Here is a 24,408-nt window from a genome sequence, read left to right on the forward strand (position 1 = left end):
TACCCAAAATTAAGTTCAATTGACTCAAATTTGAGAATATCTCATATACCCACTAGTAGCTTATTGAACGATAGTCATGAAAAAGTCGAATCTCTCGTTCCGTTTTTGACAACAACAAAAAGTGAGAGTGGGATGTAAAACTCAAAATTACCCAAAATTAAGTAAAAAGAATTTAAATGTAGGGTAGTTTTTTTTTCTCTGTGAACGTTTTCAGAACAAATCAAGCTGAACATTGCATTAGGTGTGATCGGAGACGAGCCAGCCAACGGCTGAAAGTCTCCTTAATAAAGATATAAAAAAAAATTGCATTAGGTCCTACGTAACATTGACAGATTCTCTTCGTGGACTTTCTCTTTGTATTTCCACAGCCATATAAGGACATTCTCAGGTATTTTCAGCACACAGATCGATAAAAGAAGCTTTTATCTAGCACCTAATACGACAATCACAACAAGAAACGGTTATGTGCTCAAGTTATTAACGAAAGAGAAAGTCGACGAAGAGAATCGATCAATGTTACTTAGGACCTAATGCAATGTTCAGCTTGATAATCTAATTAACACGGTAACCGCAAAATACCCAATAATGACTACAAAGTAAGCATTTTCGAGGGAAATTGAGACTACCCATTAAATGAGTAAAATTTTACCCATTTATGAGTAAATACAACCAGGGTTGCTTCCACTCACTTGCTATAAAAAGATGTTTTTCGGAATTATGAAATCATGAAATAGTATAATGCCAATTAGTACTTGTAAGTTACAAGAAGAGGTCATGAAGTATATGTTTGACACATAAAATCTGTCACGACTCGTGAGCGCTCACTCAGAGTGGTTATGACAGGTTTATGAGTCATACACATACTTTACACCCTCTTCCTGTTACTTAAAAGTACAACATACCATTATAACATCTACTGATTGCACAATTCCGAAAAACATCTTTTTATAGCAAGTGAGTGGAACCAACCCTGATTACAACTACAAAAATAAGTGGTAAGTATTCATTTGTAAGTAAAAATTCTGATAAATGGGTAACTTTTTTACTCATTTAATGGGTAGTCCCAGTCTCCCTCGAAAATGCTTACTTTGTAGTCAATATCGATTGATTGATTGATTTATCTTTATTAAGGAGGCTTTCAGCCTGAGACTGGTTCTCCTCCACAGTCAATATCAAGCCTTTTAAAATGATTATTGTGTATTTAGCGGTTACCGTGAAGATCTCCCATAGGCGATACTCTTGCAGCTATGTCCGGCAGACTGTTCTCTGAAACGTAGGGAAGAGCACCAAATTTCGGTAGTCGTTGTCTTCAAGAGATTTGCTGCTTCCCGCATTAGTCGCGTATCCTTCAAGGTATTGTGTGTAGCACGATAATTTCTCAAAATGGGATTATACCATCTGTTATCTGTTTACACACTTAATCTAGCTCGGTAAAATCTCCAATAGCCGATTACTTCGGCATTTACTTTTACTGATATATCTGCAAAATATCTGTTTGTTAGCTCATATCTAAGCAAAATGATATTTGTTAGCTGAGTCTCGGCAATTGTTTTACTGAATATCAGCAAAATAAATTGCAGAACTACTCGGCTGTTGGAATCTCGGCGAAAAAAATTAAGTGTGTATGGCCGTACGACTGACTGCGCCCATTGATGTAACACACGGCGGCTCTTTATCCAGGATTCGCTCCTCAAGCCGGTGCCATAAAATAGTCGAAATTCTAGTACTACGCAATGTTTGTTTTGATTCGCTATGAAAGTTTGACAGATAAAATGAGAGGTTATTGGTTTTTCCTATGTTTCGAGGGGTGAATCGATTAGCTTGGGACCGAAGAGAGTACCAGATCTGAGCCAAAAAGTTGAGCACATTATTTCGGGACCTTCTAGTCTTAGAGTTACCTCTATGGTACCACCAACAATCAATACGAAACTAACGATTTTAAATTGGCTCACTACTTGACTAGCCATTGGTCCCAAGCAAACGATTAACATACCCCATTCTAATCGATATTCTTCTACTACACAATGTTTGTTTTGATTCGCTATGAAAGTTTGACAGATAAAATGAGGGGTTAGTGGATGATCGCGCACGGTACGACCCGATTTTCTACGTTGTGTTATAAAGATTAAAATACGATGATGATTTGGGCCGTCCTGCCATGGCGGAGGCAGACAATACTGTGTGTGTTTATTGTATAGAGGACATGGTATCAATTAAATTGCAATCTGGACAAAATGACAGTAACATACATAATTGAAAGATGACATCTGTTGGTAAGAGTATTAACTATTCCACAGTTCAGGGTAAAGGCGGTAAATGTCGCTTGCGCGAACAGTGGATTTTCGAGGGGTGAATCGATTAGCTTGGGACCTAAGAGAGTACCAGAGCTGAGCCAAACAGTTGAGCACGTTATTTCGGGACATTCTAGTCTTAAGGGCCACCCACATTAGATCCGTTTGCGTTGCGTTGACGTAAATTTGACAGATAGACAATAGATTTAGCTGTCACTTTCCTGCAACGCGTCCGATCCGGATCTAATGTGCGTGGGCCTTTAGAGTTACCTCTATGGTTGCAGCGCGCTTATGAGCGGCGCGCATTATCCGTCACCAAATGAGAATTTAACATAAACGCGATAATATCATAGAGGTAACTCTAAGACTAGAAGGTCCCGAAATAACGTGCTCAACTTTTTGGCTCAGCTCTGGTACTCTTTTCGGTCCCAAGCTAATCGATTCACCCCTCGAAACATAGGAGAATCCACTAACCCCTCATTTTATCTGTCAATCTTTCATAGCGAATCAAAACAAACATAGTGTAGTACTGGAATTTTGACTAGAATGGGGTCCGTTAATCGTTTGCTTGGGACCAATAGGCTAGTCAAGTAGTGAGCCAATTTAAAATCGTTAGTTTCGTATTGATTGTTGATAATATTGTGTGTGGCAGGTAAATTTCACAAACAGGTATTATACCACCGACAAACCGACATGAAACTTAAACTTAACTCTTGATCGAGAATCCATAACGGCCGATTCAAATGTGCATCTGTCAAAACTAGAAATACTCAGAGGGAGAGATGGGCGGAGAAAACAAAATACAATTCAGCAGCAGGGATTTGTATGTAAATACTCTTGCAACCCTTGCTAAAACTTAGCATTTAAATGACTTTTACTTTTGATTCGATTTACGTGTAAATTAATAATTGATTGAATCGCAATATTTTGCTCATTTTATGGTGCCATTGATTAACCAACTAAGATCAATTAATCAATAGAGCTAGAATATTGAATTTGATTCCAAAAACTAGTTGAATTTGAGAAGCACACGAAACATAAAGGTGATTGAATTTCTGTTCGATTGCAACTCTCAAATTTAATCTAGTAAGCATAAGAAATCCTCGGAAAAAACTACAATGGTGACGTAGAACTACGTGGTCTTACATAATAAATGTTATAAATGTTAACTGCAGCAGGAGCTTGTGTTTTGTGTAGGAATAGGAATTTCAGTGGGGTTCACTCTGTTTACACTCTTTAGTATGACGCGCTTGACATAGATGGCCCACAGCTACTCACGAAGATCTATTGATTCCGATAAATAGCGGTGTGACTTCTTCCTCCTTCTATGGATGCTCATGTGGGCTGCAGCTCGCTGCTTGCAGGCAGCCTTTCGTTGTGTACTGTCACGCGGTGATTGAATAAACACCGTTTGGTGAGACCGGATGGAATTCAACTTTGAAATCTGTGTTAGGGAAATCGCTTTTCGCAGGCAATCGGTGATAATTTTAATTATCATAGCAACAGTTGCATTCGTGCAATTTTCAATAGTGACATTTTGAAAAATAATAATGTCTTAAATTTAACAGACGCGTTGAAATATTTCTGATCGATTGGTGATGAAATTATTGACATTGGTCCATTGGCAGCTGAGTTATTTACGTTCAAAATCTTTCATAATTTTGTTACATGTTCCATTTTCGGTTTTCACAAAGTGTACCCCCATATAGAAATCACAGACATTCTCTCCGCTCATCTCTTCTTCTAGAATTTCTAGTCAAAACCACAGAAATGTTTTATCTAGATAAAAATAATTTGTCCGATATAGATTAGACACGAACCAACTAATAAATTTTGTACGCGTGTTCGTGGCTAGGATAAATATTTTCCGCGAACACGGCGGCAGATGCCAGTTTTGTGCTTTGACCAGAAATTTCTTTGTAATTTGTATGATCATTCATGTCGGTTTGTTGGTGATTATACCATCTGTTTTCTGTTTATGGTCGTACGACTGCGCCCATTGATTTAACACACGGCGGCTCTTTATCCAGGATTCGCTCCTCAAGCCACTGCCATAAAATACTGTCTAAGTTACACACCTGTGTATAATTCTTATGGGCGGGGTTGCAGCGCGCTTATGAGCGGCGCGCTTTGGCCGTCACCAAATGAGAATTTAACATAAGCGCGACTATACTTCTTTCCATTATTTAACGTCGGTCTCTGTTCCGCAATCTAGTGCCAATCACCGACGGACATCGATTGCCATCCATTGACGGCAATCGAATGTGCAGAAAGGCAGCTTCCACACCTGCGTAGGATATCGTACCCATTCAAACACACATGGGCCGGGACCAACGGCTTTACTTCCCTTCCGAAGGAAGACATGACCAGAAATTTTTATGCCCCAAAAAAATCCCACCGACCTCGGCTGGGATTGAACCCAGACTCATTGGGGTGAGAAAGCAGTCACGCTTACCACTACACCACCGGCGCCGGTAAGCGCGACAATACTAGATACACGATATTTGTAGCCTATGAGTATGAGTAGCCCTGAACAGGAGGGATATGAATTTCGGCTTTAATGAAAAATAATTAAACAGAAAATGCATTTTTTTAATTTGAATGATTACAAAAGTATTTATTCACATCACATATGATACTTTTACGCTTATAGCCAGACTAGCAATCATCAAATGATGTCCACTTTCCATTAGCTTGACATTTCGTTTCCACGACGCGTTTGTCTTCGCAAAGAATTTTCAGCCACTCATTAAATTGATAGGAGCTCCCGGAGATAATCTTTGCTGTGTTACTTGTTTTAGGCCTTCCACAAGATATTTCTGTAAATAAAATTTAGTTGCTATCATTGAAATTTCTACTGGTACAATGTGAACATACTAAAGCATCTCGCTACAATTGGTGACCATGTTCCATCGATAGAACATTTTATGATGGGATGGCCCTGCATGGCATATCCTTCCTGGCAGCGGTATTCAATCTCATCATCATAGTAGTACCGAGAATCAATCGAACTTGCTGCAATCACCATACCTTGCGGTACCGTTGGCTGCTCACAGAGAACGCCTTCACAAAAACTGTCAAAGTGGCTCCAATGGCCTTCCTTAGTGCATTCTACGTAGCCTTTGCCTTTCATAGTGAAACCTGAATTGCATCCGTACTTCACTCGAGCACCTACCTCGAGCGTATCGTACCGTTTCCGAAGTTTCTCGATTCGCAGATCTACCATTCGCGTTTCCATGGAGGTCGTTTCAATTGTCAATATTCTACTGTCAATTGGTGGTTCCGGTACTGCACTCAATCTGCACCGTTGGACAAGAATACGCTCTGCTTCAGCAAGTGCCACAATCTTCTTGAGTGCATTCCTTTGATTTTCAATTTCCTGATGTCGTTCGTCGTCCAGTTCTCGCTGATGCGCTTCGTAGATGGGCTGAACAACATTTTTTAGTAGACTTTTGATTTTCTCGTTCGTGTTCTCTCTTGAGTTGATATCTAGGTAAATTTCATCATCAAAGGTCACCTCTCGGTCCATCATGATGATATCAATGAACAGACAGATCACGAAACGATAGGCATCTTCGGTTTCTTTTGTTAATCGCTGGGATTCAACAATTGGATCGTTCGTTCCGTACAGGATGTAATCCAAGAGGTTTCCCAGCTTCATAGTTGCATCCGGTTTGGTTGTCCACTCTAATCGCTCCAGCAATTTGACGTCCATGTTATAGTAATCGTCCGATACAGGTAGATCGAATATCGATAAGTCGGTGAATCTAGTTGGAGCAGCTCCTGGTTTTTCGCAAAATGAAGACCTTTTCCTGGGATCGGATGGATTACATCCGTAGAACAAATAGTCTTTCAGTTGTTTCCAAAAACGAATATCTGGCCGCCGATTTATTTTGATAATACTTGGAGCTTTTGATTGAGAAACAGTCGATGCCGTGATTGTTTCAGTAGTGTTTTCCAGGATATCTGGAGTGCATTCAGGTAAGGCTACGTCCCAGCTACCAGTATCCAAACACGTTAGAAGGTTTTCTCCGTACGATGAGTATCCTTCATTGCACTGTACTTCTGCCAGTGTTCCCAGAGCATAGTTTTCAAATACTTTGTTCAACACTCCACTTTCCGTTGCATAGATTATGTACGAATCCGGCTGTGCCGTCAACGCAGGACACTTAATCATACTTATGCATTCTGGTAATGACTCTGACCAATTTCCATGAATGGTACAATGAGCAAAATCAGCTCCCGACAGATAAAATCCTTCATCGCAAACGAATCGGGCTATTCCTTTGTAACTCGATTTGGACATAATCACTCTGCCGTTCAGGATTGAACTTAAAGAACCGCAGCGAATCACTGGAATAAAAAAAAAAGTTTGAACACTTACTTATTTACCGTTTACACAATGAAGTCGTGCACTAACGTTTGCAAAAACTACTCGTATCACTCCAGCTGGATGTTCGTAAGCAGACAATTTCCGATGGACCATGCAGTTTGTATCCTTCGTCGCAACGAAGATAGGCTCCGTTGTCAAAATAGTTTATGTGGCCATTTTGTAGCGTCAAATTTCTTTCGCAATGTCTGCAGAACTCGGATCTCTGGAGTTTCACTGTTCCAACGATTTTCGATTTCAGATCAGTCCATTTGACCAAATCACCTTGGTAGGGCTCACAGCTATGGTAGAGATCCCTTACTTCGTAACCACTGAGCGCTCGACTCCATAAATCCAAGTAAGCTAGCTTCCCTACAAACGATTCTGTCTCGCTGAAATCACCTCCAAGGGAGTCCTGTTCTTGGCCGATCACGAACAAACCATTTGCTTCTATCGCCTTTCCACTACTTAGTCCGTATCCTGTAGTGTGAAGCTGACCGTCCAGAAAAATTTCATACAAACCTTTATGGCTTGTCCAGGCCAGACAAATGAAGTGCCATATACCATCATTGATGTAAACATTGGTCACCACGTGATCTCCGGATACGTAAAGTACAAATCCGCTGTAATCGGTGAAGGTGAAGGCATTATCCATATTTGATGTGGCATAAGATATAACTGATCCATAGTTAAAATCGTCACTAGTTTGAATCCACGTACAAAGTGAAATTTCTGACAGGTTGCGCTTGGGTCCAGCAATTTTCACGTAGTCATTAACGCCGGACTTTTCAAAGGACATCACAAAGTCTGGAGTCGTTAGAATTTCACAAAATTGTCCGTAGAAATAAGGTGGACATTCACAGGTCACTTTCATGTAAATTTCGTCATTTGCTAAATCCATATAGTCAGTATCTGAATTCCGAAGTTTGGCAGGCTTACAGTCGCCATTGTTTTTGCAAGGAGCGCGATCGCAAGGGTTATCTATCTCACTGCAGTTTATTCCTTTCAATCCTTTCGGGCACACACATCGGTAGCTTTCTCTATCCGCTCTCACATGATCCACATTGACGCAGATAGCATTCTTTGGACATGGCAAGTAATCACAGGGCTTCAGATGACACCGTTTCCCCATTTTCCCTGGAGGACAGGAACAGCTGAATCCTTCTCCATTGCTCCAACAATCTCCACCATTCTCACAAGGGTTGGGTGTGCAAAAATTCTTCTCGATTTCACAACGACTGCCGTCGAAACCAAGTGGACATTCGCAGTTTGAAACACCTTCACTTTCGACGCACATTCCTCCGTTGAAACATGAATCGTGCCGACAAGGGTCGATGAATTGCTCACAAAGCTGACCACTGTATGAATTCGGACAAACACATTTGAAAGATGTTGCATTAATTGACACGCACGTACCAGCATTATAGCACGGAGCAGAGGCACACGCGTTCAACTGTTTCTCGCAGTGTGACCCTACGAAGCCTTCCTCACATACGCAACTATACAGTTCGTCGTTCAAAGGCTCTGGAATACATTGTCCACGTGGTCCACAAATGGAGAACTCCGTTAAGCATGGTTGACTATGTTTCGGAGCGCAATCTGCTATCGACGTAGATCCTCGAGGAGAAATATGGTCAGGTGGACATTTATCACAGCTTATTCTATTGTACAACCCTTGATATTCTCCCGGTTCACACTTCCGGCAAAACGGCACCAGGCTCTTGTGGTACTTCTGAACTTTTTCTTTCTTCATTAGTTTAAGCTTGGCTACTGTTCCCGGAGGACACTGAGGTTTACATTCGGACGAATGCTTACTATTGGGTTTTCTTGTTGAATGAGCTGGTGAACAATGGATACAATTCGCTTGGCCTGTTAACTCGTTGTAGCTTCCAATAGGACAGGAATTGCAGGTGTTTGTAGTTAAGTTGTGATATGTTCCTCTAGGACACTGAACTGCAATGGTACATTAGCACGTTTTGAATGAATCACATTTACGAATTAATTCATACTAACCGCAAACTAGTTTCTTGGCTACACTGCCATTTTGGCAGCGTATTGTTTCGTCAAGCTTTAGAATGCTGAGGTCCATATTCATGTCACCAAGACGTTTTCTCAATTTTTCATTGTTGTTGATATTTTGTAGCTCTGCCTTCACTCTCTGAAATTGTGAAATATACGAGTATAGATAAATAGCTTGAATTATTCCTAAATTTTTAAAAATTGTTTTCAAGTCCATTCTTCATAAATTGCCATATACAATGGAAAATTGTTGGCGCACATCTTTTCACTTCATATTTATTAATTAGGCGTTCAAAGTCTACAAAAATGTGTATATTTTGCAAATTTGGAAAGTGTGATAAATTTCCTATAAGAATTGACCAAGAGTTTATGATTTGAGTAGCTCAAAATGATTTGGTGAGCGACTATGTGACGTGCCGTTACAACGCTTTGCACTTCTCAACTACAATACTCAACAACTGCTCAACAAAAGACCAACGGCGCCGGTGGTGTAGTGGTAAGCGTGATTACCTCTCACCCCAGCAGGCCTGGGTTCAATCCCAGTCGGCGCCGCCGGGATGTTCTGAGGCATAACATCTCTGATCACGCCTTCCTTCGGATGGGAAGTAAAGCCGTTGGTCCCCGGTTCATGAGTTGATGGGTCGATAGGTAGGGTCCAGGTGTGTGGGAGCTGCCTTCCTGGCACGTCGGTAGCATTGGTAGCAAAGGAAAAAAAAAACTGCTCAACAAAACGTTTTGAGCTACTCAAATTAGAAACGCTTGATCATTTACTATAGGAAATTTAGCGCATTTTCCAAATCTGCAATAATATTTAGCGGTTACTTCTCATTTCTTTTATTACAGTACAAAAACTTTCAAAAAAAAAACAGGCAAAGCACCGTTGTAACTTCACGTAGAATGTGTCAGTATCGTTTCCTTATCAAGTACGAACTTTCGTGAGTCTGGATTTCCACGATGCCGCGGCAAGACCGGAAGAACCGACTGAGCCTATAGATGAAGAATCTGAAGAGTACGGTGAAGAACGGAATGCTCGATGAAACCGTCTACATGCGTCAACCGTATAGAGATAGCATGGGTGACGAACAAACTGTCTGCTGTTTGAGGAGTATGTACGGCCTGAAGCCATCAGCGCGCGTATGGAACCAAACAAATTGATTCTGTTTTAAAAGACTCGGCATTCCAGCCAACGAACTCGGATCCATGCTTGTACGTACGATGGACGAATGCTATGCTAACGTACATTATTATCTACGGCGACGATATGATCATCGTGACGAGAAGAATCTTGAAGCAAATTTCACCTTGACATCTAGGACTCCAGCATCATCGAGCAGCAAGCAGTGGAGAAATTCGAAATTTTCCAATATTTTGGCAGCCAGATAGCATAAGATGGCGGGACAAAGAGCGATATGCGGTTCACGAATCAAGAAGGCTAGGGCTGCTTGTATGTGTTTACGAAATGTATGGAGATCAATACAGGCAAGTCAACGCATCAAAAGCCGAATTTTCAATTCAATCTGTGTTGTTATACACCAACGAGTCGTGGTGTGTATCAGCTGAGAACACCCAAAAGCTGCAGGTCAACCGATGCCTGCGGTATATAATTCGTGCCTGGTTGCTTCCACAACTGGATCTTGAATGCGGAGCTCCATCTTCGATGTTTTCAGAAGCCTATATAGCAAAGCAGGGCATATACGATTGTTCAAATCGTGAGGGGCTATTTAATAGTCAACCAATACATCCAGCATCGCATTATATACCTGACCACATCCTTACAAACGCAGGGGATAGGAAGGAGAATTGGTCCAACATCTACTTAACAAAGTGCAGGGAACCCATACTACCTTCATTGATGTCACGGGAGGGAACATTTTTGTTAGTAGGAACTAGGAAATGCTATATATTTTGGAATCTCTATTCGGTAATATAAAATCAAGATTATGTGAAAATGCAAATACAAAGATCTCAACAAAATTATCTGCAATAACCCTGTCCTTCCATGTTTTTGAAGATACAATGAAGTGAATGAAGTCTTCGAGCTATGATTTTTTGCATGAAGGTGCATCGTTTTCCAACAAATGAACACTCTGAGACTTTATTTACTCCTGACGATAGTAGGTAAAGAAGTGCTGAGATGAAGATCTCCATGTCAATTGTGAGAGTTCATAGTAAACATTTTAAGTAGCTATGTGTAAAATTCCATACAATATACCAATGGAATCGATTTTTTAGAATATAATTCCAAAGGATTTCTGCGATGAATTTTAAACAGTTTTTAGAGAATTTTACGAAGAATTCCAAGTGAATTTTCAGAAGAATTCAGATGAGGTGAATTGAATAGGAATTTTAAAGAGAGCTTAAGCGAGTTAAAAATAATAATTATATGCATCAGTAAAAAAAACTACAAGAGACAGCCCAATGGGGTTGTACGCAATGATGACGTAGAGCTACGTGGTATGATATAGTAAATATTTTTGTTAACCGCAGCAGCCCAACAAACAATTTTAGCTGCAGATCAGCTTATACAGACAAAAATTAGCTGCAAACAGGGGAGCTTGTGTTTTGTGTAGGAATAGGAATTTTAGCGGGGTTCTCTCTGTTTATACACTTTAGTATGACTATGATTGCCCTGAAAAGAACCTTTTGATATGAATTTTAGTTGAGACATGTTCAGAAAATTAACTCTTTTGGAAAATGTTGATGGCCCTTGGTGCAGTGCTAGAATTTTGACTAGAATAGGGTACGTTAATCGTTTGCTTGGGACCAATAGGCTAGTCAAGTAGTGAGCCAATTTAAAATCGTTAGTTTTGTATTGATTGTTGGTACAACCATAGAGGTAACTCTAAGACCACTGGGTCCCGAAGAAAATCATTATTATTGTTGGCTCACTCAGTACCAGAACAACGGTCCCAAGCAGTCCCAAGCTATTTCACTCACCCCTGCATGTTCTGCATGAATCCACACACCCCTGATGTTATCTGTCAAACTTTCATAGCGAATCAAAACAAACATAGTGTAGTAATAGAATTTCAACTAGAATAGGGTACGTTAATCGTTTGCTTGGGACCAATAGGCTACTAAAGTGGTGAGCCAATTTATAATCGTTAGTTTCGTATTGATTGTTGGTTGAACTCTGGTCAGCTAGCGTGAAGAAACAAACTCACACACACAGATATCCAGTTAAGGGGACGTTCACGGCTCCGAAAAAATAATTACGTTTTTTTTGACTATATGTTTTAGTATTACTTCTACGTGAAGTCAACGATTTACATAGTTGAAGATGCTAATTTCAAATAACAGACTGTAGTGGTAATTTTTATACGATAGATGGAGTAGATGAAAGCATAGAGTTGATAGTTCAGTTAGAGTACGGCAGTGTGAAGATTGCATATAGATATTAGAATAGAGAGCTAGGACAACTTTTAAGGAAGGTACAAATCGGTTTTTTCATCTCTCTTTACCAAACTCCCCCTTTGGAGAGGGATGGTGAGGGGTGTCCCCCCCGCCACCACTGGCAAAAAGAGATGAAAACCGACCCGCTCAAGTACCAACTGTGTGTTTGAAACAGTTCTACCGATTTTTTACCGCACTTCAGTTGTTATTCGAAGGAAGGCATCCAGTCGTAGGTTTGGAAATTGCAACTATTGTTTACCCCTACCACGATATGTGCTCCAAATTACGTTTTGATTTTTGTAAAGGTATTGGGTAGAGATAACAGAAATCTAAAGACATCAATTTTTTTTCTGATTTTTTAAGGAGATTCATGTGCAAAACCATTTTCTAGTCATCATGACATAAAGGTTGACTCAACAAAACACGATTCAGCGACCTTTCGGTTTTGCTGAGTGTCTAGTTTTTTTTTTTTATGATGAGACGGAAAACATGTATTTGCTTGTGAATTTTCGCAGGAATCTGAGGAAAGGAATTTTTTTATGTTTTTTCCCTGTATTTTTACGAAAATAAAAACGCACCTAAAAAGAAATCTAATTTTCGATTCGGTGAACTTTGTCTTAAAGATGCCCATAAAACTAGCTTCTTTTCCCTTTTTTTTTCATTTCATTCATCTCTTTTCAGAAAGCGAGTAATGGCGCTATAACCATAGGCCTTGAAGGGCTAGGACAAGAGTTAGTGCTCATGTCCGGACCACTAAAGGAAGATAGAGCATCCCTTCAGTTTTTTTTTAGACTAGATGCTCCCAACAACCAATCATTTATAAATAACAATACAACGGATCGTACGGTACGAGATGTCCACTAGACTGATGCAAAATTTGACTTTTTCGTTCCACAGTGCTTAAATGGTTTCAAATCGGGTCCTGATTAGCCTCCCAAAGTTACAACTCATTTGGTTAGGAACAGACTTCGCACAAGCCAGTTGAAGTTTACATGTAAATTACTATGGGAAATCTCAACTTTTTGTTCATTGCATTCTAGTCTTTTTCCATATTGAGCTGCGAAACAGTTTGATAGCCATTCTTATAGAAAATTTTCTCAGCTACAACTTTTCTGAAGATCGTTTCTATGTAAAACGAGACAGGAAAAAGTTATTAATTATTTAAGAGATTGGTAAACTTATGACATGATCAAGCAGCTGCTCTGTAGGCAACACTGTATTTTGCAGTGTGACATATTAGCCATGATTTTTGTGTCCTATTCAACGCCCCAGAAACACCAATGTTGCCTGCTGAGCAGTTGATTGAGCATGATCATAAGGCATCAGCGCATTGAACCATTGATAACTTTCGATCGTTGCTTTTAACCAAAAAGTGGTTTGAGCAAAGTTGTAGCTGGGAAAATTTCCTATAAGTACAGTTGAAAGCTTTTGAAGAAGACCGATATGGTGAATTATTAGATAGACATGAACAAAAATCTTGGTTTTACCATAGTAATTCCCATACAAACTTCAAATGGTTTGTGCCATCTCAGTTTCTCAAAAAAAGGGGTCAAAATTTTGAGAGGTTAGTCAGGATCCGATTTGGAATCGTTTAAGTATTGTGGAGCGAAAATTTCAAATTTTGCATCACTCTAATGTCCACGTTTCATCCATTTATTGGATTCTTAAGTATTGTGTTTAAATCTTTGACTTCAACAGGCTCTGATGTTACTTAAATGCTGCACTGTAGACCTGGCCGTTTTGATATATTTTGCGCATCTCTGCAACATATACCAAAATAGACAAGAAAAATGATGGAGGTATATTTATCATTTTCCAGGATGCTTTCATGAACTGGCTGTGTTGGTGTTAGGTTAGATATGTCACTGCTGTTCTTAATGATAATCAGAAATTACGCATACACTTAGTTCCGTCAATTGATAACAGAGGGCAGTGTGGTCAAAACATGTATGGTACATCTATATATGCAGTTAGACTAAAATCAGACCCCCTTCACTCTTTGGATTTTTTGGAGACAGATAACAGCGCCAAACGGTTTGTGACGAGATGACGTTGAACTGCAGCGTTGGAAGAAAACACGCACACCAACATCTATACATGTACAAACCCACACAACTGAGCGGACGATACAGCGCAAATCAAAACACGAAGCAGTGTCATCACTCATCGTCTTCATTCAGCTTCGGCTACTTCCGTTTGCGTTTGCTTTCACCGGCGTTGTCAAATACTTCCTACGTTATAAAATAGGAAAATAATGATTATTCCAATGTAATTTATGAATAGAATGCGTGCTGCGTTGGCCAAAGAAGACGGCATATTTTATTACGTTTAGCAATGATTTCGATACGTTGCATTTACAGTGACTGGGGTGTTGGAATAATTCTTTAGAGAGAGTGAATGCTTTCCCCATGCTTACTTCTATGCTTATTAAGATTCTTTTGAGCACCAGCTCCGCAAATCATCAATTACTATTAGAGGTTTGCATCTTACTGATACCGGTGGTATATTGACAACTCTTTTGCTCGAAAGCAAAACATATTACAAGCACATCATGATGCGCGCTTGGATGTGTGATTGTTTTCTCAAGTGTTTCTGTTGCGTATACAGTTGTAATGATTGAAAATCGGAACAATCACAAACAAGTGAGAATCTTGCTATCGCAATATAATGATGATGATTTCGTCTTCTTTCCTCGGCTAATCATCAACGTCCGCATTGACATCTATCATGCTGACACCTGTCATTTATTGAGCCCAGGTGGTGAAGTTGGCGGGGAACTCCCAACAGTTACAATGTGCACTCAACAGATGGCACTGCGATCACATACGGGTGGTAATTATATGCCTTGTATGAGGAATTGATTAGTGGGATATCTTGTTAATTAGATATCTTTGCTAAAATCCGAAGTCCCTCCTTTTTTACATATTCTGCACAGAAAATACTTTGTAAGCCCCGCCCCTTGCCCACCCCTGACAGGATTTCGCGCCATTTTTTCATGAATGCGGGGGGCAGAAAGTATATTTTGTGCAGAATATGTAAAAAAGGACATGTTTTGCAGTGTCAGGTACTCTATTTTGTAGTATGTGAAAGGGAAATCACAAATCGAGTGTTATCAAAATACATGGCATGTTCAAAGATTGAGTTCGTGATAGCGAATTTTCTCAATCAAATTTGATTTTTTTTGCCTCTCTAGGGGCTGATAGTAAAGCGGGTAAAACTACTACCAACAATCAATACGAAACTAACGATTTTAAATTGGCTCACCACTTTAGTAGCCTATTGGTCCCAAGCAAACGATTAACGTACCCTATTCTAGTTGAAATTCTATTACTACACTATGTTTGTTTTGATTCGCTATGAAAGTTTGACAGATAACATCAGGGGTGTGTGGATTCATGCAGAATATGCAGGGTGAGTGAAATAGCTTGGGACTGCTTGGGACCGTTGTTCTGGTACTGAGTGAGCCAAAAATAATAATGATTTTCTTCGGGACCCAGTGGTCTTAGAGTTACCTCTATGCTACTACTGTGTTACCTGACTTATAACGAATATACGTTGTATACGAGTACCCCGAATACAACGTATGACTCGTCTAATTTTGCATAGCATTTGCAATGTAAAATTAGACGAACTATACGTTGTATTCGGGGTACTCGTATACAACGTATATTCGTTATAGGTCAGGTAACACAGTAGCAGAACAGCGTCATCTTTGTGGAAAATGGCCTGAAGATATGATTAATTGGACGTTGGTGTTTGGAGGCCAAAGGAGCAGGACCAGAAGAGTCACTGTGCACAGAAAAAAAAATCTGAATTTGTACTATCGCGTAAAATCTTTTCTCGTTTAAGGTGATACGATCCCGATGTAAATCATACAAGGTCTGGAACAACAGGCAGCTTGCTGGTGTAAGAAGCAGAAATGTTGTAAACATTGCTGAGCAACCGAATGACGACGTCACGTCAGCACAACATTCCCTACTGCCAACAGCAGATGTGACGTCACAAAAAACAAGTTTCGTGTAAAAAGATTAATATTGCAATGAAATACGAACACCACTAAATATTTCCACATGTCACTAATATCAATAAGCCAGTTGGGTCAGACCTTGTATGATTGGCATCGATACGATCCTGCATCCACAAATACAAAGGCACTTGCACTGCCACTTCGAGTTTTCTAGGAAGTTAATCTCGGACGCTATTATTACGATTTCAGGTATTAAATTTGCATCACCATAATTGACCACTTTGTCAAGCAGTTTTGGTGTGACTTTCTACCAGCGATTCCACAAAACTGGACCAACTAATTTCTATTTTTTATGAAACGCACAAATGATGGCTACTTTTCTCGTGGTTCTAGAAGAAAAACTATAAGGGACAGCCCTATGGGATTGTACGCAATGGGGACGTAGGACTACGTGGTCTTATGTAATAAATGTTATTTGTTAACTGCAGCAGGAGATTATGTTTTGTGTAGGAATAGGAATTTGAGCGAAGTGTTCTTCGTTTATACTCTTTAGTATGATGCGCTCGGCATAGATGACCCACAGCAACTCACGAAGAGCTACTGATTCCGATCAATAGCGGTGCGGCTTCTTCCTACTTCTATGGATGCTCATGTGGGATGTACTAGAGAACAATGTTCAACGTCACGTACCGAAAGCACTGCTGCTGCTGCTGCTGCTGCTGATGATGATGATGCCGACGACCGGAGATCGCCACACACGATAATTGGAACTAAATCCGATCAGCGGTTGAGGTCAACCTTGATCGCTAGCTGCTTGCGGGGAGCCTTTCGTTGTGTACCGGAGAACACCACCACTCACCACGCGGGGATTGAATAAACACCGTTTTGTGAGACCGATTGCAATTCAACTCTGAAATCTGTGTTAAGGAAATCACTTTTCACAGACAATCGGTGATAATTTTAATTATCATAGCAATAGTTGCACATTTGTACATTTTTTAAAAATGGTAAATTCTTAAATTTAACAGATGCGTAAGAATATTTCTGATCGATTGGTGGTAAAATTATTGAAATTGGTCCAGGGGCAGCTGAGTTATTAACGATCAAAATCTTTCATAATTTTGTTACATGATTCATTTTCGGTTTTTACAAAGTGTACCCCCATATAGAAATCAAAGACGTAGTCCTACGTCAAAATCTCAAAATAATGTTTTATTTCAAAGCTCGAGTGGTAGTAAACGTCATTTTAACTGCCTGAATGAAGTGGTTAATTGCTGCGTCCCAGCAACCATGGGGAAGCAGTTTTGTTATTGTATGTTTTCCGGTAGCAAATACTTATCCCCTGGAAAAAGTGAAAATTTCATTTAATGGTATCCCTGGCTTCTAGATCATATCACCTTGATATTCGCGTAAAAATAGCAATTGTGTAGAAGCTTCCATACAACATTGCTGATTTATCCGATATTACGGTTAAATTTACATGAAATATCGTGTAAATTTACCCCAAATCTAGCGTTAATAACGTTTGCGCTATATATCGTAGAAATTTACATGGATTTTTCATATGGTGTGGGAACCAGTGCTGTAAATTCTCAAAATCATTTGAACATTTTTGATGAAAATGAGAAAAGTAGCTATTCGCTATCAAAGGGGACCTCCTCCGAATGGGTGATATCAGTTGCTTAGTCATTTGACGAAGGCATGGATCATTCTCATTTGAGAAACGCTATATATCATTCGATTGAGTGTAACCGGAGTGTAACGGAGCTCTGGTCGACATTCCGGCGAAAAAGCTAAGCCAACCCGACACCAACCTGACTTCTATCAAACCCCAACCCGATTTTGACCCGACATTGACCCGACAAAAACCCAAAATTGACCCGACATTAACACGACATTGGGTCGACATCGACCTTAAATTAACCTTACATTGATCCGACATCGGGTCGACTTGTCTGTTCGGGACCATTTTCCTGGATTTCTTCCATACTCCACTGTCGTATATCAAATGATACTGAGTGACTCAATTGACAGTGACAATGAGCTTCGAATGAGAAAGGGGCTCTTCAAATTATGGTCATGTGAAAATTCGTTTACACAGAATTGATTGAATGGTTGTAGTGGTTCATCTTCAATCGAATGATATGAAAATTTACAGCACTGGTGGGAACACAGAGTGAAGCAGGTGAGATAAACCGGGTGATCCTCAGGCCGATTACCACTGCGTGAAAATGTAAAAAGAAGAAAATCGTTACAACTTTGAATTGTAATCCAGACGAGAATAAATTATTAAATGCAAAGATAGTTTGAGTTATGCCAGATCCGTTGGCAGAAATCTATTGTCTGTTACAACGGTTTGGTTTGCACAAAGCAAAACTATCGAAGATTCCCTCTACAGCAGATGGAGGAGAAGGATCAGCTACTCAATAACCACAACTATTTGGGTCTGATCGGGGACCTCCTGACCCCTGTACAGTGTTGGAAAAGTTCGCGATATTTCACAAAGTTCACCAAGGGAAAAGTTCGCGAGTCATAGTGAGTTTTCGCGAACTTTTCCATCACTGCCCCTGTACGTAGCACACAAGGCCAGACATCGTGTGTCTCGATTTTGGCACAAAAGTCCAGCTGACCAAATACCACAGGAGTGGAACATCGAATCAGAAAGTGGCTCCACTTGTCATTTGCGAACACTAGCGCACCTAGCGGTAGAAGGCATCTTCGGCCTGCAGTTAAGATAGGCAGCATGCTATGATAGTGTGAGTGCACATAGAAAGCCCGTGTGGAACGCTACCACAACACATCGCTCGTTGAGCAGAAAAACGAGCACTTTTTGATTCACCGATTTGTTTGCACTTCCCCTTCTGTTCTGTGCAAATACTCAAGATTGGACTAAAGCCACGAGGCAGATTGGCGCGACAGTAAGTCGAACTGTGGCAACCGCATAATGTTCGGTGGTGGACGAATGGACGAAGCAAACGTGCATTGTCTTAAGTTCCACTGAAGCTAAGCTCGTGGCGCTTGCAGAAGGGGGCCTGCCAGGTGCTTGTCTGGACCAAACGATGGATGAAGGAAGTTGGTGTTCGACCACCATATTTGAGGAAAATCAGAGCTATATTGTTGAGAAGTTACGCTTGGAGATCGGAATTCGTCTACATCTGATCGAGGAGGAGTGTTAGTAAGCGTTCAAACCGAACTAATAACCAAACCGAAAGCATGCCAGAAGGGCCTAACTCAAAACGTAAACAATTACTTTGGACGTTAAGTTCTCGCTAATATGAACACAATACACCCATGCAAAATAACGACTTAAACAGTGGTTCGTTTGATTTAGAAAAAAAACTCATTACCTTAATGTTGTCGGACTTCTTTCCATCCTGCTTCCACAATCCAAGCCGCTTGGATAGTTTGGTATACACATTAATTTTGATAATGGCCCGGTCATCCCGCTTAACATTCTGCTTCCTAGATTTAGTTCGAACCTCTTCACTGATTTCCCTTTTCACAATGTGATACTTAGACGTGTCATCCGGTTGTTGTACATCATCGCATGCAGGAATTATCGTAGTTATGCTGCAGTCCTCTTGCGATCCACACAAATAATCTCTCATGTTATGCGTGAATAAGTCCTCTAGTTCTCCCTTAGTTGCACCATCATCATTGCAAAGCGTGGTTGTATCTGAGCCTAGGCTTATTGTTATAACTTCTTCAACAGCAGTGGGTTTTTCTATAGCTGTGCATTCCGGAATCGTATCCTTATGCCATTTTGGATTTCGATTGTTACAAAGCAATATGGCAGAATTGTCCTCTCGATCGTGGAATGTATGATCAAAGAGACACGAAACTTCACACCATGTATGGGAAGCATTTTTCGCACATATCGTTTGCCCGTTGGGTGGCGAAGGTAGATTTTCACATTTGTACTCCTTAACTGTTACGTTTACCATGCACTCAGCTGCATTACCTGCAGAATCCTCCGCATGGTAGATCACTTCATATTCTCCAACGTCTAAATATCCAAAATCAATACTGCGAGTCATCGTGATATTTTCATTAGAATTGTCAAATACTGTTGGTTCATCCCATGTTACATAAGTCTCGTTATTGTTTTTTGACGATGATATGTAGAATGGAGCTGGATTGTAACAGCTTTCAATCACCGGAGCAGTTTTGTCCATCACTGTAACAGTAAAGTTACACTTGGCCTTATTTTTAAACGAATCAAGTGCGACATACGTGAAAAGATGCGTTCCATTGTACAGTTTTGTACCATTGTCTTTGATCGCCGGTTTGGACCAGAAGGTAAAATTGTCGCCACCATTATCAAATGCGTAAGGTCGATTTAGCCGCTTGACGATGGCATAGTTGTAATCGTCATGCATTTGTAGTGTGTAGTTATTGGGACACATGAGATGCGGTGGAGTAACGTCGACGCAACGTGGAGTCTTGGTCTTCTGGGTCCAAATGCCGTTTCGCTTACCTCCGCAAGATTTTGTCGAGGGACCTCCTTTGAGCTCGAAGCCGAAATTGCAAATCAGAGTACAGTTGGAACCATGAGCCGATTTCTGTTCAGCGCAATCCGTCGGGTCGTACTCTCCGAACGGGATCTTCGGTAGTGGAGGGCACAGAATTTCTGTAATAAAAATACATGAAATACTAGCTACAACTGAAAAAAAAAACGACGAAAGCATACGTTTGCATGTGGTTTGCAGCCCATCCCACTTTGATAGAGGTAAACAGTTACGGGTATTGGATCCTACTAGATAGAATCCATGGCCACACTTGAATGAACAGTCAGTATCAATTGGCATGGGTTCGGTAGATCGCTCCGATGACGCACTATAGTTTACAATAAAGGACTTGTTCCTTGGCGAGTAGTCGAAATGCAGGTTCAGGTCAGGATTCTTACATACAGTTAGTCCATAGTAAGGAATTTTTAGAGGTGGACACGGTTTCACTGAAAAAATGAAATGTTTTATAAAAAAATAAACAGTACAAAAATGTAACAGACAACTTACGAACGCATTTTGGATCATTTCCGGACCAAATCCCATTTTCCTGGCAGAGTCGAATACTATCTCCCACCAACTGATAACCTGATTGGCATCTGGTTCCGCATGCTGCATTGAGCACCTGACTGCAGGCGTTCGGCTGTTTCACGAAGTATCCATTTTCCGGAGGTGATAGTTCAGGGCAATTCATCACTTCACAACGCCCATCATCGCTTTGCTTGTAGCTATTCTTGCACACACAATCGCTCACATTCATTGCTGGAATCACTTGCGAAATGTGATTTATGTCCGGGCATTGCCGACACTTTCCTAGTCCATCCCAATAGGTGCCATTCGTACATGGTTGACATTTTCCTCGCAGACCGGACCCAAAGTACCCTGGCTGACAAACACATGAGTAGTGGCCTGAATTGGTACTACAGCTACATGTTGCATTCTCATCGCAACATCCACCACTACCATCATAGATAAAATCCGGATCATCTAAACATAACACATCGCACAAGGTTGTGTTAACTCCAATATTTTCCCCACTTTTATAGTCACTATGGAATGCTTTTCTGGCGAGAGTTTCGAAGTGATCAAAACTATCGAGAAGAAAACTATGGTTGTCACCAGGCTGGCTGGAGATATTGTAAAGCTCTGCATAATTTCCGCTTTGAATCCCAATTGAATATATGACTACGTTACTACGCTTCAGGGACTCGGCCAATGGAATAGGGTCGCGCCCATTCGAGAAACCATCAGTTATGAGGAAAATAATTTTTTTACTATTTACCCGTGCAAGGTTGAAAATTTCTTCAGCTTCCTTCAAAGCTCCATACGTATACGTTCCTCCTCCACTGAATTCAATTTTCGGTATTTGATAGTTCAGCAGTAGACATTTGTCGTTGTCTTCTATAGATGTTGATATCTGATCTATGTGACGAAACTGAAACAAGCTAAATTTAGTTTTCATTAAATCAATATTACTAATCAGGAACTAACAATTTTCTTCTGCGAGCTGAATGTGATGACCGCAACCCTTGTGTAGTTATAGCTGACATTGAAATCGGAGAGCAATTTTTTCACAAACTTGATCTCGCTGTGGAAGTTTGCCTTGCCCACGCTGGAACTAGCATCAATGAGAAATACAATGTCCACCCGCTTATGTTTCATTTTAATTTTTTCCACACTCTTCTTGAACAAACCACTCAATCGGTCGACCTTGGCTTTGATAACGGAGTTTTCATTCTTGAAAATTTCGTTGCTCATGGTAAGCCCTTCTGGTGACCCACTGTCTACAGACGTCTCTGAGTCTGCCTTACGTAACGATAGCATATCTCGCATACTACTGGTAGCGTCAGTCGTTTCCTGCGACGGGGATTCCACGCCAGGCGCCATTGAATCGTCATATTCTTGATAGTCTTCTATGGCTGGCAGTGGTGATGACGATGATGATGGAGGCTCGCTCTCCGATGTTTGCGTAACGACGAAGTCGAGTAGAATCAGCAACAGTACCAGACAGCATGGTGCCTGGCTTATTATGGAAAGACGCATGCCACTCAATCGTTCGTTGCGGCGTCGTATACCGACCGCTGTTGGTGATCTAAATGTGAATAGCTATAACAAACATCGTATGATGAGTATAGTGTAGAAGAGCGTTTATTTGGTTGATGTTTATTAAGGTACGATTTATGTTAAGCTATTGAGCAATTCAAACAAATCTTCCAGAAAGAGCCCGGGCCCGGGATGTTTGCCCGGGCTTTAACAAAACATAGCTTCACACTAATCTCATTCCCATCCATAATGTGTAAATCGTAGATTGCATACTGGCAACTGTCATGTATCTACTTTAGCGTTCTTATTATGATTGCTTAAGGAAAACTATTTGGGAGTGAATAGCTCTCCGATCGAAGTTCAGAACAAGAAAAGCATGACAATTATCATTGCCGGCCACGTCCATCTTCTCCGTAACGAGGAGAGGAAGGATATTTTAGATGTAACATCTACTTAACGGGATCCCAGCGACTCACCGACGCCTCCATAGATGCTATGGTGTTGGATAGTTGGCACCATTATGACCACCATTATGATCGCGCACGGGCAAAACTTCCCTACGTTGTGTGATTAATAGATGGTTAAAATAAGACACGGTCGTTTATCGGGCCATCCTACCATGGCAGAGGCATCGGAACTATTGAATTTATTTAAAATCTCTACAATAGAACGGTAGACATGATAACACTACGCTTCCGGCACTTGTGTGTTGATATGAAAATTTGGGCAGGGTAGTTGCATACGTCTAGCACAAACAAAGGCAGATATTGAATTTGCGAACGGCGTAGATACCCTGCTGGAGGGCGCAACCGTCAAGTCTTGACTGAACTGTCCGGAAAAAACTTTAAGTCGTCCGCGAACATAAGTTTAGAAGCACATGGTTGAGTGCACAGATCGTTCATGAACAGGATAAAAATTAAAGGCCCCATATGACTACCTTGGGGAACGCCTGAGGGCATCTCGAAACTAGACAAATTAATACCATTAATGCTCATATAGTCAGTTAAGTAAGACTGTAGCCACTTCGTAGCCCAGTTAGGCAATCCCATACACCTCATTTCGTCGACTGCAAGCGCATGCAGAACCCTATCGAACGCCTTACTAAGTCCACATACATTGCATCAACTTGTCGTTGTTTTATGTAGAGTTGATCAGTGAGTTTACGAGCACCATTAAGTTGGTCGTTGTAGAACGTTTCCTCACGAAGCCGTGTTTATATTCAGACATTATTGGCTGAACCGCTTGATACACAACATCATCATATGAAATTCCGCGATAATAGGCGTGTAGGTGTATAGGCGTTATGGACGCGACTTTTCACATTGTGGGAAAAACTTCACTTCAAAATAATCGCACAGGTGAAGTGAGGGACCAGGGCCGTTAGCAGAATCCGCAGACGAAGGAACTTTCTTCACCACTTCAACAGATGCATCCAATGGTGGCAGATGCAGGTTGTAATTAGCTATACTGCTCAGCCAGTCACGATGTTCTTCCGGAAAGTGTGCAGGAAGGGTAATTGAAAAAAACATCCTTGAAGTATTTTGCATAAAGATCAGCAGCTTCTTCCACGGTTTCAGCACGAGCTCCTCTATAGGATACATCATGAGATACACCGCCATTATGCCTAAGTTTCTTCAAGTAGGTCCAGAAATACGATGGATCCCGCTTAGCATCTGAAGATTTGCGCAATACATACTCATAGAAAACTAAGTTCAGCCGTCTGGTGTAGTGCTCCTTCATGTCGTGAAGTAATCGCTTGTTTTCCTCAGTCCTTAGTTTGAAAAAAAACGTTTCCTGGCTTTTCGTAATCTGTTTCACAGG

General features: G+C 40.7%; 1 protein-coding gene across 1 annotated transcript in view; it reads right to left on the minus strand.

Annotated features, from left to right (window-relative positions):
* Positions 1-4,929: 4,929 nt before the first annotated feature.
* The window catches only part of LOC135710448 (sushi, von Willebrand factor type A, EGF and pentraxin domain-containing protein 1-like), a 31,140-nt gene continuing 11,661 nt past the window's right edge, over positions 4,930-24,408 (minus strand). Inside the window, exons 2-9 of the mRNA XM_065233021.1 lie at positions 22,036-22,650; positions 21,055-21,979; positions 20,730-20,993; positions 19,387-20,669; positions 8,674-8,818; positions 6,712-8,613; positions 5,169-6,644; positions 4,930-5,110 (exon numbers count right to left, since the gene is read on the minus strand). Coding sequence (XP_065089093.1) covers positions 4,950-5,110; positions 5,169-6,644; positions 6,712-8,613; positions 8,674-8,818; positions 19,387-20,669; positions 20,730-20,993; positions 21,055-21,979; positions 22,036-22,587 — 6,708 coding nt within the window. The 5' untranslated portion in view covers positions 22,588-22,650 and the 3' untranslated portion in view covers positions 4,930-4,949. The remainder of the gene's footprint in view (positions 5,111-5,168; positions 6,645-6,711; positions 8,614-8,673; positions 8,819-19,386; positions 20,670-20,729; positions 20,994-21,054; positions 21,980-22,035; positions 22,651-24,408) is intronic.

Source organism: Ochlerotatus camptorhynchus, unplaced genomic scaffold (genome assembly GCF_037179485.1).
Source record: "Ochlerotatus camptorhynchus isolate MF236.1 unplaced genomic scaffold, CSIRO-AGI_Acam_v1.1 ptg000383l, whole genome shotgun sequence".
NCBI lineage: Eukaryota > Metazoa > Arthropoda > Insecta > Diptera > Culicidae > Ochlerotatus > Ochlerotatus camptorhynchus.